This window comes from Lytechinus pictus, chromosome 2, assembly GCF_037042905.1.
Source record: "Lytechinus pictus isolate F3 Inbred chromosome 2, Lp3.0, whole genome shotgun sequence".
Taxonomy (NCBI): domain Eukaryota; kingdom Metazoa; phylum Echinodermata; class Echinoidea; order Temnopleuroida; family Toxopneustidae; genus Lytechinus; species Lytechinus pictus.
In genome coordinates this window covers 32695001-32709699 of record NC_087246.1, presented here as the reverse complement: position 1 = coordinate 32709699, position 14699 = coordinate 32695001, and the positions used below count along the sequence as shown (strand labels likewise).

At 37.0% G+C, this 14699-nt stretch overlaps 1 protein-coding gene across 1 annotated transcript in view; it reads left to right on the top strand.

Annotated features, from left to right (window-relative positions):
- Nucleotides 1-2292: 2292 nt before the first annotated feature.
- The window catches only part of LOC129254387 (glutathione hydrolase 1 proenzyme-like), a 27115-nt gene continuing 14708 nt past the window's right edge, over nucleotides 2293-14699 (top strand). The window contains exons 1-4 of the mRNA XM_054892850.2: nucleotides 2293-4281; nucleotides 9609-9779; nucleotides 10432-10655; nucleotides 14529-14699. The exon at nucleotides 14529-14699 is cut by the window's right edge and continues 22 nt beyond it. Of these exons, the coding sequence (XP_054748825.2) occupies nucleotides 3428-4281; nucleotides 9609-9779; nucleotides 10432-10655; nucleotides 14529-14699 (1420 nt within the window). The 5' untranslated portion in view covers nucleotides 2293-3427. The remainder of the gene's footprint in view (nucleotides 4282-9608; nucleotides 9780-10431; nucleotides 10656-14528) is intronic.

Sequence of the window (14699 nt, the reverse complement as noted above, 5' to 3'; positions counted from 1 at the left end):
GAAATTGCCGTATCATTTGTAAAGAAAACAAACTTTCAGAGTGTAAAAAAAATCCATGTTAGTAATAGATTCTTAAAGAGAATACTATTTGAGAGACTTAAAGTAGTAAAGTAAAACTTACCACCTTTTTATGAATTTATTTTCTTTCAGATTTATACTTTTCCATATCATAATAAGATTTTATTTCGGACAAAATATGATCGAATACTGGGAAACAATGTTTGTATTTGGCTGCAAAAAGTTTCTTTTCTTACGATTATCAAAATACAGTTAAGGGCACCATTATTACTTCCATCAGTAAAATCCGAATAATTTATTCTAGTTTAAAATTTTGATGTGTAAATTAATACGAAAGAACCCAAGGTACGTCGAGTTTGACTATATTTCATATGTGTGGGTACATGAAAAAAAATATACATAATTATAGTTTTGTTATTGTTATGAAGTACATAAGTTATCCGTCACTAATTCAAATATTAACAAATCATCTTTCATATAAATAATTTTATTCACTATTTTGAACTGAAACCACCTCATGTTTACATCTTCAATTGAATAAAAAGTTATTTGGTAGTAAATGGTTTATTTCCAATTGGTCTAATGTCAATTTGTCCAACTGGCGACTCGTCTACAATCATTTGGTCTAATTCTACCACTATCCACATTGTCTAATTGACATTTCCCCTTTTCCCTTTCCTTCCCCTTTCCCTTTCTTTCTCCCTCCTTTTTTCCCCGTTTTTCTTTTATTTTCCCTGTGAAATCCACCAGGGGGGGGGGGGGGGGCAACTTGCCCCCCCCCTGCCCCCCCCGCCTGTTACGCCACTGATTACGGTGGAGATTTATGGAATAATTTATCGCCTGACATTAAGTTATGCTCTACACTTTATTCATTCAAGGCTGTTTTGAAGAGAAATACACTGTTAAAATATAATACCTAAAATCTCTTAATTATTAAAAGCAGTGCTTCCTATATAGGTTCCATTACGTTTGGTATAACGTGATATTGAAACCATATCGAATATCATTGTACAGGCCATGACATGAAAGAATATTGATTTGTAAAAATATGAAAGAATTTTTCCATCTGTTTCAAAAATAAAACGCACCCCCATGGCCAGTGGCGTAACTACGGGGGGGGGGGGGGGGGGGCATGGGGGGGCACGTGCCCCCCCCCCCAATCGGCTGGCAAAAAAAAAAAAAAAACGGGAGAAAAGGGAGAAAAAGAGGGAGAAGAAAGAAACGTAGTGGGAAAGAAGAATTTATTGTACATTATAATGTTATAATGTTATATTATATTATATGTTGTGTTATATAACATAAGAATTATTTTTTTTTTCATAACTTTATGAAACATAATGTGCTCAGGTCCTATTTGTTCATTATTCCTGGTACTAGCATTGTCTGTTTAACGAGATATACATGTACAATCATGTTGTACCAAAACGTTCTGTTTTCAAGTCAATATGCACCAAATATATATCATCGCGCTTCGAGTTATTATTGTTTTATGTAGTGACATATGCTTCTTTTCATGACTACTTAAAGTGATAGCCCCATTTTAAGGTCTGTATATAAAAAAATCCTTGTTCGTGTTCGTGCTTACGTTCGAATTAGTGGATTGATGAGATTTGTCTGCTCTTCATGAATTCCTGAAATCGGTCCTTAGAATGTTTCTTTTTCTAATGTAAATATCAAAAATTTTCAGCTCGCGCTTCGCGCTCGCATCATTTGATCAGTGAGATACATTACATATCCGTTTAATGGCACAGTCCTTAAAATGTCTCTATATAAGGTCAATAGGCCTATACCTGGTAATTGAGCGCGCTTTGCGCGCTCACTGAGCGACTCAAAATTTTTGCTGGTGCCCCCCCAATGCCGTGACCCACGGTACGCCACTGCCCATGGCACATCAAGACTTTTAACACATTACATTATCATTTATTGTATTTTTGGGTTATTCCAAGGGCTTGACATGCAACATCATAAACAATAAAGACGAGTAAGATCTGAAAAAGCCAATAATACCTCTGTCCTCGGTAAACATCATTCATCTAATTTTGGTTCTTAAAAAAGATGAAAACAAGTAATTTAATAAGGATTTAACAATGGTTACTGTCCCAAAGTCAGAGTTCTTTTCCGCCATACCGCCATCTGACGTTTTATTTCTTTAAACTTGTCTTCATATTGATCAATCATTTGCTGAGAGATAATCTCTATGACCATTTGTGATAGCGATGCTTCCTTGTCATCAAATCTGCAAAAAAATGAAATATTCATATTTTTTTTCATGTAATAAAATACAAAAAGAACAAATAAGTGAGTGGCATCATCAGTTTACTCTCTCTCTCTCTTTTGAAGATCATGCGCTGTGCATATATAGATTGTGAAAAATAAACAAAACTTTCTGTGTCTACTTTTTATTTCGATGAATATTCGGCATTATGCTTGTTTGATTTTGAGAACTTTCAACACATAAGTTAAATATTTAGGCCAACCATGATCTCGTTGTGACCAAGGTTGTTTCACTTTAAGTAAATTAGAGGGAGAGAAATATCCTCATAACATGAATATTAAAAGTACGTCATAAGTTCTCATTTATTGAAGAGTTCATATATAAAGCTGAGTTATCAATATTTTCAGTCTATTTTCAGTTCGATTTTCCGGTGAGCCTTTGTCGGTTTTTGTACGGGGTGCGTGCATGGTACTGACTAGGCCTATCCTATGAGTTTCCAACAAATAAAAAAGAAAAAGAGAGGTCTAGCTGAGTCGTGAAGTTAACCTGACATGAAAACGAGAAGTTCTGAAAATCGCCACTTTTTCATGAAAATGATGCAGAGGGCCTATCAAATAAAAAAAGTGTCAGCGCGAAGGCGAAGAGAAGCTAAAATATTGTTTAGGCCTATTGTTTGAGAAAAGGATAATTATAAGGAAATACTGTAGGTATTCGTGAATAGGAGGCCTCTCCTCCCCCTCTGATCTCCCCCCCCCCCCCTTTCCCACTCTATGCGAGTTTCCCCCCTCTTTGTGCATCGAGAGCTCATTTGCGTGCCGAGCCGCTTCCGGGTAATCGGGGAGTTTCCCTATAAATATATGCCGAGCTGAGTCGTTTCGGCAGAACTACAGCAACCGAAATAATGCAGCTTCAGATTCATTGTCATTCGGAAATCGGCTCCAATACAACAGCTTATGAATTGGGCATACGATTATGCCATGAATTGCCGTACTTTGAATGGGTTGATGGCAAATTTTCATATCAGCTCGGGTCTGTAAAAAATAAATGCATTCTCATCTGACTTTGGCATCTAGCATCTCGACACAGCTCATCCCCACCCATTCACGTTTCTGGATGTTGCCCCCGTAACTTTAGATCTATGTAGTCGTGCGCCCTCAGCTCAGCACGACATTTGTTGACTGAGTTCCACGACTGATGAGGATGCAGGATGATGATGACATTGACTACAGAAACCTCCTTGCTGCAAGCTCAGAAGAAGATCTTGTTTTGTTTGAGAAAGATCTATGGACAGGTGGCAGTTCGTCTTTAACTTCGGCAAAGACTCCTGGTGCAAAGAGTAAACAATCGCAAAGCCCCTTCACTTGGTCAGATAAATTGGTATCAAATGTGAAGTCGCTGTTTCAAAGCCGGAATGAGAGACACTTCCTGTCAGAACCCAAGTCTGAGAGGGTTGCGGACAATGACACGGTTGCAGGTGAGCTAAATGCAAAGCCTCTAACCAAGCTCGGCCTCGGAACCAGTGACAGTTTGGAAGATGGAGTTGCAAAACGGGAAGTGAATGATGATGGACTCTGGTCTAATCATCGAGCTGTAATTGGAAGACTTTGGTCTAGTGCCAAGCCTGGGAGTAAGCCTAACATTTTTAACAATGGTGACTGCATAAGGATTACATCCCTTGTGTCAATAGAAGGTGACACAGCAGATCTTTCTGGTGATAATGGTACTGGTAGTGGCTATTGTGGCACAGAGTTAGGGGCTGCAGTGTGCAGCAGGGACCAAAGTCTGCTTCACTCCAAGAGTGAAAGTTGGTCCACTCCGCGATCATGCAGCACAGATGACGGCAACATATTGGATAGCAGCAAGGATTATAATAATATTAATAGTTTAGAGTGCAATGAAGATGTAGCAGACATGCCTGGGAAGTATTATTCAGCAGTGGACGGTCAGGTGGATGAGGTAGGAGAGAGTGAGGCAGACCCTCTGTTCGGAGGAAACAGAAAATCTTCCGATGTTTATTACAAAGGTGGAGCTACATCATGGAGACGAAGGTAAATATGGGTTCAGTGTTCATAATTGAACGGTTTAATGCTGCCTCTGGCATGTAGATTGATATTTTATTATAATCGATATTCACTTATGTACATTTCTATTGTTGACATGTTAAGGTTGAATCCAGTGATGTTGTTTCTGCCTACCTCACAGATGCATTCAATGTAGTTCACTGTTTGGTTGTTGTTATGAATTGCTTTGTTTGACAAATGTATTTATTGTGAATGTGTTAACAGTTTTGGTGTTTGGACTTTTGAGTCATGTATTTAGCTTTGTTTTAAAATTAAACCAAAGAAATAAAAAGATGAAAATGAAATAGATTTGGGAGGGTGGGGCACTTCTACATGTATGTAACCCCCAAAAGTTCCACAATCAAGAAAAAAAAAGAATGGGATGTAAAAGAAATGGAAAAGAGTGTAATATTGTATAACTTTCTGAATGTTATGTCAAAATGTATCACAATTAGATTTTCAATTTTTTAAAGGTCAAATTTGCAAGTTTTGCCCTTAAGTAGTGTTGTGTTGGGCCCCTAAATTGCCACTGAGTGTGATGTGACATTGCTAGAACTTAATTATCAGTCTGTTGCATTTGTTCTTGGTTATTAAAGCTGCAAATGAATGACCAAAGTTTGTTAGTTAACGATAAAAATTGAGTGAGAAATAATATGCTCTAATAGATTTACCAGATCAATTGCAACAATGTAGGCTTTGAGGTAGTTGAATTTCTTTCTTTTTTTTTAAAATAATTTTTTAGTGAGCAAAGTACCAGTATGTATGCATGTAATTGATGTAAGTGTGTTCAGCTGCCACTTGTACTCAAAATGTATTCAGACCAAGTTAGGGTCTTCAGATCGCTGCCACGATGGGTCTGATTGATGCAAAGTTTTTTGCAGATGTTGAGAGATAAAAAAAAGGGCGCCAGTATGTTTTTGCCAGAGATTTTATTTTTGTATTTTGCATGTTTGCATTGGATTACGCAAATCAGAATAGATCAATGTATTTCTATTTTTGTTAATATTTCTCTAAATATTCAATTGTAAAATTAGATTACTTATGCCAAGTGCTGAAATCCCTACTGTCATGATTTAAATTTGAAAGTGAAACAGTCATTGTAAGTAAAGGAATTGGAAGATAAAGCAAAATATCATTTTAAAATATTAGTTCAAACTTTTCACCTCTTAAAATATTTCCTATCCAACATATATGAGATGTTAAGTTTGTTTTTAAAGCTAAAGGTGTAAAACTCGAATTTATGGTACCGTATTTGAATAAATTTAAAAACGTTACGCAGCAGTTTCAAAAGTTTATTTTATGTTAATTGTTATCTTATTTGTATAGACCTGTATTTTGTACCTTGTGAATTGGTTTTGAGTAGGGGAAGGCGGGGTAAGTTGTGACACTTTTTGCTTTTTGCATGTTAGAATTGATATGATTAAATATCTTGTAGAAATAAGTACCTTGCCTTAAAATCTAATTCTTCTGAAATATTTTTCACCTATATGTAACTTTCTACCCCTACACTGAAAGTCACTGGACATCACCTGTGGGGTAAGTTGAGCCAACTTCTGGGGTAAGTTGAGCCACAAAAACTATGTAAAAAATGTATGGGGGAAGAACCACCATGTCAATTTTTTATTTAAAGTCTTTTCACTCGCTTATTCTCTATAAATACCAACATCCTCTAAAAGGAAAAGAACAGTCATGTAAATTTGCTCCTTTCTGCCTGCATATCGATGGCTTTTTAAGGTTTTTTTTTTTATATACATTACCATAAGAATTATTATGGCTCAACTTGCCCCATGTTGGTTTGCTCAACTTACCCCAGTCCATTTTCGCATCCACACATTTCTTATGCATCCATCATGTAGAAGACTGACAAGAATGAAGATCATACCTGGACTAACAATGTTGTTCTTATGTCTTTATTATATCTAAAGACGTGTGTTTGTAAAAAGCACTTATCTATTTCACACCCTTTTTGTCTCGCCTGCATAGCAGAGCGAGACTATAGGCGCTGCTTTTCCGACGGCGACGGCGGCGGCGGCGTCAACATCAAATCTTAACCTAAGGTTAAGTTTTTGAAATGACATCATAACTTAGAAAGTATATGGACCTAGTTCATGAAACTTGGACATAAGGTTTATCAAGTATTACTTAACATCCTGCCTGAGTTTCAGGTCACATGACCAAGGTCAAAGGTCATTTAGGGTCAATGAACTTAGACCATGTTGGGAAAATTATTTTCAAAATCTTAACCGAAGGTTAAGTTTTTGAAATGACATCATAACTTAGAAAGTATATGGACCTAGTTCATGAAACGTGGGCATAAGGTTAATCAAGTATTAGTGAACATCCTGCTCGAGTTTCAGGTCACGTGACCAAGGTCAAAGGTCATTTAGGGTCAATGAACTTTGGTCAAGTTGGGGGTATTTGTTGAATTACTATCATAACTTTGAAAATTTATGGATCTAGTTCATGAAACTTGGACATTAGGTTAATCAAGTACCACTGAATATCCTGTGCGAGTTTCAGGTCACATGACCATGGTCAATGGTCATTTAAGGTCAATGAACTTTGGCCGTGTTGGGGGTATTTGTTAAATTACCATCCTAACTCTGAAAGTTTATGGATCTAGTTCATAAAACTTGGACATAAGAGTAATCAAGTATCACTGAACATCCTGTTTGAGTTTCAGGTCACATGACCATGGTCAAAGGTCATTAAAGGTCAATGAACTTTGGCCGTGTTGGGGGTATTTGTTGAATTACCATCCTAACTCTGAAAGTTTATGGATCTAGTTCATAAAACTTGGGATATAAGAGTAATCAAGCATCACTGAACATCCCCTGTGAGTTTCAGGTCACGAAACCAAGTCAAAGGTCAGTTAAGGTCAATAAACTTAGGCCATGTTGGGGTAATTGTTGAAGTGCCATCATAACTTTGAAAGTTTATGGATAGAGTGAATGAAATGTGGACATGGGTGTAGTTGACAGTCTTAAGTCTCCGTTCAAATGTCATTTATGGTCAATGAACGTGATATTATGTCATTATATGAATGATGTTTTTGTGAATGATTATTTTATAGTAGTTTTCAAAGTTAGCACTGCTGCTATATTAAATTGCGTAATGCAGGCGAGACTGCCAGAGGCGTTCCACTTGTTTACCTTTTTTGGCTGAAATTTGTATTTTTCCCCAAAAAAGTACTTTTTGTTTCAAAGTAAAAAAAAATGTGGTGGGGTTAGGGGTTATGCAATGGGTCATCAATACATGGCACCATCACGATGTCGGACTCATTCATTATTGGCCTGGGGGTGGTGGCTCAACTTGCCCCTATGCTCAACTTACCCCGCCTTCCCCTGCCCAATAAAAAAAAACCTAAAGAGGTCCCATTAAAATGTAAGCCAATCATTGAGGGCGCAACATTATTTCACAACTCACAAAAAAGAAACAAGCATGCTTACAAGTTTGCTTTATTTGCCATAAATGATGCTGGGCAACATTGTAGGAAATATTAAATGAAGTATACAATGTACATGTAGTTCAGTACTGCATTCCTGTGCTTACTTCATTAGTGCATTTTTGTGTATGATGGTTTATCCAGACTTAAATATTTGTCAATGGATCCCTCTAGCTTATACAATTTATGTTAATTCCTTTGGAAACTGAGAAGCAAATGAAAAACTATTAAGGCCCCCCACCTCGACATTGTTGATGTGATATTTTTTGTCATTGATAATCCATTGTTTGTATTATAACTGAGTATTCTTTTGTACGAAGTAATGTGAGCTCTTCAAAAAGTTGAACTTTATCCTATTTAATAGGGTAATATAATGTGCATAATATTAATAAGCAAAAGTTGCACAGCAATAAAAGGGCCATATACATGTAGGCTACGTGTAGTTTACACTTTAAAGTATTTTGAAACCAGGCATTTCATAAGATCTTTGACGTATTTGGCGTATATGGTTTATATGTAATTTGTTATTGACGCATTTGTTGAGGATTTCTGAATTGAAATAGAGTCCTGAAAATGGCTCCATCTTGAGCTTTGACTACCGGGTAATAAACTATGCGAATGCTCTGATTTTATCATCAAGTTTTTTTTTCAAAAAGAAATGTTTTACTGCATACATGTACTTCTTAATCTTATGTTTAAATTTGTTCATGTTGTTATCTCCAACTGAATGAGAGTTATGATTTTGTTCTATTCTGGCTTATAAAAAAAAAACATATTTACATATTTTACTGCAGACACTATATCTTTGTCTGCATCCAATACTGTAGAACAATTAGGAATATTCTCTCTTCCAAACAAAAAGATTATTGTAACTGTCTGTGTCACTTGTTCTTGCGTATAGATGGAAGGGGGAGGGGAGCTTGGGGCCCCTGAAATTTAAGTTCTTTCGACTATGTGGAGAAAAAATATAATGAAAAGGAATGGAATAAGATTTTTTTAAATGAATATTTTGCCAAAGTCTCTCACAAAATGAGATCTTTATTTTAAAAAGGCCAACATTTTTATCTCACATGCAACTTGATGTACTTTTGTCCATTGTGCCTGCTCATATTCTTGGCTCATTATGCCATTGATCACTTATGCTATTAAGATCTGGGACTGTTAGTGAACTCATGAATACTCCCTTTTAACAATGTCCCAGGTGCACTTTATTTAAAAGATATTGTGGACCTTGGTGAAAAGTAGGCCTATACATGTACATGTATGTACTCATGCAGGTCCTAGGCCAAGTCCAGGTATTGGACTAGTCACTGGTAGGCATACTTGTTATACCTTCTATGATTTGAAATGTGGTTAAAAACCATCCTATATTGTGGTCCCGGATTGTGGTATTGTAATTGTTTCTGACTCAGGTATTAATATTGTGGTATGATAATTCTGATTTTAACATGTTCTTGATGTGTGTGAGGTAATAGAGGTTGGTAGGATTCCTACATGATAACAAATATTTTTCTATTTGTACTTTACAGATCTATATTAAAATGAATTTCAAATAAAAGGTATATACAGGTTATTTATTTTTTCAATACAATGTACAGCTAAAATGATAAGAATGTATTTAAGAATAGTGTCATTATTACCTCATTGTCACTAATTTGCGTCTTCATCTTCTTATTTCAGATCTATACTACTCTTCCTTGTACTCCTGAAAGCTGCTGGTGCAATGACTACTACTACTACTACTACTACTACTACTACTACTACTACCACTACCACCACCACTACTCCAACTACTACTATTTCTTCTTCTGCTGCTCTACCCATTGCTCGTATCAAAGTATTATTTTTGTTTACAAACTCTATCCTGCAGGCTCTTGGCATGTATGCTGGTCATTCTCATTCTCAGTGGAGCAATAGCATGTGGAGTAGCTCTCGGTGTGATATACGGTAGAGACGACAGTGAACCAAGTACCAGGACTGGCTATGTCTATAGAGACGCTGCAGTTGCTGCTGATGCAGCACGTTGCTCGGAGATTGGGAGGTTAGAAGGAAACACTCAATATTTTGCCTTTAAACAACTAAGTTTTACTTTAAACATTGTTTTTTTCTTAATTTTCATTTTTGTGTACTACATGTATTTTCTTTACTATTACAAGTATCTATACATTTTTCACCTTTGTCAATTCAGTTCCATGACAATTGCTCTGGCGATAATTACTCCACTGTGAATTTCACACACTAATCGCCAACTTCAATCCTAAACCTAACATAAAACCCTATTGCAACCCCAACCCTAACACTAACCAACATCTTAGATGAAATAAACTAAGCCAGAAGCAATTGTCACAAGGGCAAAATGATACTTTTGGTATCCCATAATTCTTCTTTTTATCTACATTTAAAATAGGGAAAAAAATAATTGAAAAAAATTGTAGTATACCCTTCTTAGATTAAAGAAATAATAAACTTATAATATGCAACCTATATGTCATGCTTAAAAATGTTTGTCGGTGCTGCATACTATTTTGATTAATATTCTTTTCTAATGTAGTTTGAATATCCACAAAGACAGACTTTATTCATTTGATACTTGATAGTAGATGTTCTCAAGGAACTTGTGACCAACTCTCGATTGTCATGCCGGGTTTTCCTTACTTCCATATAAATGTATGCTTTTCTCTCTGGGTTCTCAGGGATATGCTTTTGAATAAAGGAAGTGCCATGGATGCAGCCATCGCTGGATTGCTATGCGTGGGACTGTATAATGCTCACAGTGCGGGTATAGGAGGAGGAAGCTTCATAATGTACTATGACAGAGAAAACAAGACGCCATACTTTTTAGATTCCAGAGAAGTAGCTCCCATTCTTGCGTCTACAGACATGTATACAAACAAAAGCTCTGATGCTTCGACTACTGGTAAGATCTCATCACAACAATTTCAGGCAAAGTAAAGATACTAGATATCATGGGCAGAGTTTAGGATGTTGGTACAGACCTTGTCAGGCCTAAAGCAAATAGATCATAAAAGAAGACTAGCACCAGTTTAGTGAAGTTTAGTGTATCATTTCATTCAGACCAAGTAGGCTGAAAATTCAGGCCATTCACATGTAGCAGGTTTCTGCCTTGCAAGCTAAGCTGAGCATGCAGAGATATATATATATATAGTTCATCTTTTGTACATATGATCCCACAGATAGGAAAGTACTGAAGGGACTCATTCGCAAACCCTAAGTGATGGTGCTGATTGCTTTTCCTGTTGACCTTCAATCTTATTTTGATTGCTCCCTATTTTCTGCAATATATACACAAAGTTGTTGAGTCATGTGCCTCTTTTGTATTCAAATACGGTATGCTTCTGCAAATAAAATATGTTGACCTATAAATCTGCATGTCTGTGACAGGAAGACATGCAGTACTACTGTATGTGGAGCTTGGGCTACATTTGAATTCCTGACAGACTAAAAAGAAACCCCTGGCCTGCTCATAGCCACTTTTCTTGACCGGTCCGCTCATGATCTGTGAACTATTAAAGTGGTCCATGAAGCAAGGACTGTGAAAAGATTAAGAAACTCATCTTGTTTTGTAGACAGGACCAGTTCCAATCCAAGATGCACTCAGAATAGAAACTGTGCAAGAAAGGCACTTCTGTGTTTGGCGAAAAATTTGCATGTTTTCTCAAGACAAATACGTACAGATTTGAATTGTCCAATATTCAAAGTATTCCTATAACAGCAAGAGTGTTCCAGCTTGCTGACTTTCTGACTTTGAGGTACATGTATGCCTGGACCAGTTTTAAGTAGATTTTTGTGTTTTGAGGAAATTTGCATGTTTTTGTTGGACTTGAATTGTCCAACATTCGAAGTGTTCCTTTGGCAGCAAAAGTAATCCAGCTTGCTGAAATTGCTGACTTGCCGACTTTGAAAAATCATAAAGCATACATATGGACCAGTACAGTTGATTTATCTAGGATGGACCAGTTCAGGGCAGTGAATGTGAACAGGGTCTCATTTTGCTGTTTGGACTTGACCTACATTGTAGCTATGGGAGGAGGTGTAGTGATTTGCTGATAATAGGCACAGTTTAAAAAAATGGTACACTATGTCAATAAATTGATGAACTTTGATTTGTCATCCTAGTATCATAAAAAAAACTTCAACCCTGCGGGGATGGCAAATCTGTGTATATAAAAAATGAGTATTCAGGACAATAAAAAACATGTCTACTACAACTGTGTTTTCTGTGTAGAAAGTCTTCTGTTATTAAAGGCATTAACTAGTGGCTCAATTCGGATCAGGCCATTCAACTGTGTTGGTGTGCAAATTAAGGTTTAAATGTGACCGGAAAAAAGACACTAAAAAAAAAGAAGTTTTTTTCTGTCAATGCTGCATTGCAGCGAGGTAACTAGTCGAAGTGTCCTCTTCCCCCCCCCCCCCACCCAAAAAAGGGATATGAGTGTTTTCTTTTTTGAATAATTATTTTATAGCTGTCAGAGTCAGCACTGCTGCGATATCAAATCGTGTAATGCAGCCTCAGGCGAGACTGCCAGAGGCGTTCCACTTGTTCGTGAATTGGAGACTGAGACCGCATATATGGGTTGGACTCTATGCAAAACATAATAGCAAAATCATTCAGCCTCCAACGGGTTAAGGGTGTGATCTCTTGTTTCCTCCAGAAGCCCTTTCCGCGTTTTTTCAAACTGGTCTTTCTTTGCAGCCCAAAGTTCCTGACCGGAACTTGTATTGAAGGCTCAGTTAACCCAGGGATGGAAGCAAAACAACAAAGCTGCATTTGTGCTAGACCTGTATCAAGACCCACTTTATTATTGATCACAATTTCAATCAGAATCTGTGCGTGCATGCAGACTGGTGACTGACAGTGCATATAGCGAACTCAGTAATACACTGACACCAGTTCATCCAAAACTGATCATCCATTTAGCAGCTTCAAATTTTCAAGCATGGGTCCTTTTCATAATGATTCAGGCCAGCTTTGGGGGGGAGGTAACTCGCTAGGTCCATAGCTACCACATGAGATTAACAATACAGTATCCTTAACCCTATTGTTATTGACAATTCAGGCTTCCCCTCACTCTGAATTGTTCCAGCCATTTGCTATAACGCTGAACAACTCCTAGTCTGCAGGCACAGACCCTGGCTTTTGGAATAGTGCATAATTCAGACTAGAACTCTGCCTGTGTGTATTTGAGTTTCTTTTAGACTTGCATCAATCAGGGTCCCCATAATACAAAGGTCAGAGATTGATCGTACGCTTTATTTTGACGATTGATTGTACATGTACGTTGTAGTCAATAGAATCATTCGTAAAACAATGTTCTATGATCATTGCTAAGTTTTGTGTTACGGGCCCCAGATGTGATTATTTTCATCTGACCAGACCTTTAAAGTCGTAATCCGAAAGACAGACTGCTTCTTTTGACCCCTGTACATATAGGGATAAAATCTGGTAAAGACAACCACCATTTGTTTTTTACTGATAATACATGATGAAACAAATCAAGTAGGCCAAATATAATCATATGGATAGCTTGTGAAATGTTTTAACTGGAAGCATGTTCATATAAAAAAACACACAAATGATGCCAATTAAATATATAAAAAAATGACATAGCTCATGATTATTGGGTACCCCACTCTGGTATGTCCTGCCCGACATATCACCATAAATCACACAATTCAATGTGGCTTGCATCTAAATACATGTACATTGCCAGCGATTGATTCATTTTGAGGACCATTGTCTGAATATATGCGGCAGGGTATTTTGATAAGATGCAGAGCAAGATTTCTGGGGGGGGGGGGGGGGGGTTAGAAGCCTTTGGTTTCTTGATGGAGCAGATGAAAATAAAGACAAAATATGGTCCTTTTCCTACTGGGACAATCAAATGGAAGATGGTCGATTCCAATTTATCATGTATGTAGCAACTGGAGTGGTGCAGCTTTCACTACAAGGTATCATCAGGGTCCCGTAACACAAAGGTTAGCAATTAATCGTACGCTTGATTTTCACGATTGATTGTACACTGTAGGTAATGGAATCAATCGTAGAAAAATGTTCTATGATCATTGCTAAACTTTGTGTTACGGACGGGCCCCAGGGCACCAGTCTAAGGTACATTCGTTCTGTGTGTGTGAAAGCATTATATTCTTTTTTTTTTTTTTTTAATTCCTGCTAGTTAGTAGAAGTAAGTAATTTTCAAAACTCTAGAACTTCTGTAGGGAGTATACATATAGATCGCAGAGATGCATTGTATTAGCAGTGGGCATATAATAGCAAGAACTTTAATGGTGTGTGAGGCAAGAGGAATGTGCATCATTTGCTATATTGGAATACAAGTCTTGTTGCTCCTAATAATTACATTAACTTTATATGATTTGGGCAGGTGTGAATGTGGAAAATTTCAGGTATTTTGAGGCATGAACATTTTTTGCAATTTACAGAGATGTTTTTTTTTTTTGGGGGGGGGGATACACAGGTTTGATTGCGCCTTCTAATTCAAAATCCTTATAAACCTTGGACTAAGGATTCCAATGCAAAAAAAAAAAACCCAACAACAACACTTTCATATCACGGCTCATTTATCATACTTTAAAGATTTATGCAGAAGAAGAAGAAAAAATTAATTGATTACAGCAGTGGCATAAGAAATGGATCACCAGTGGATTATTGTTATGTTATAATTTTACTGATAATTGATTTCATTTGTAATCGATTATTACTACTTTTGGTTACAACTATTTTGATCTTTATGTTTTTTCTTTCCACGTATAGGTGGTCTTGCTATCGCAGTCCCAGGTGAGATAATGGGATACTGGGAGGCTCATCAAAGGTTCGGTAGGCTTCCATGGGGAGACCTCTTCAAACCATCCATAGAACTTGCTGAGAACGGTTTTACTGTTGGCCCAGCCCTAGCAAGAGCCATTAACCAAAATAGTGATCTTA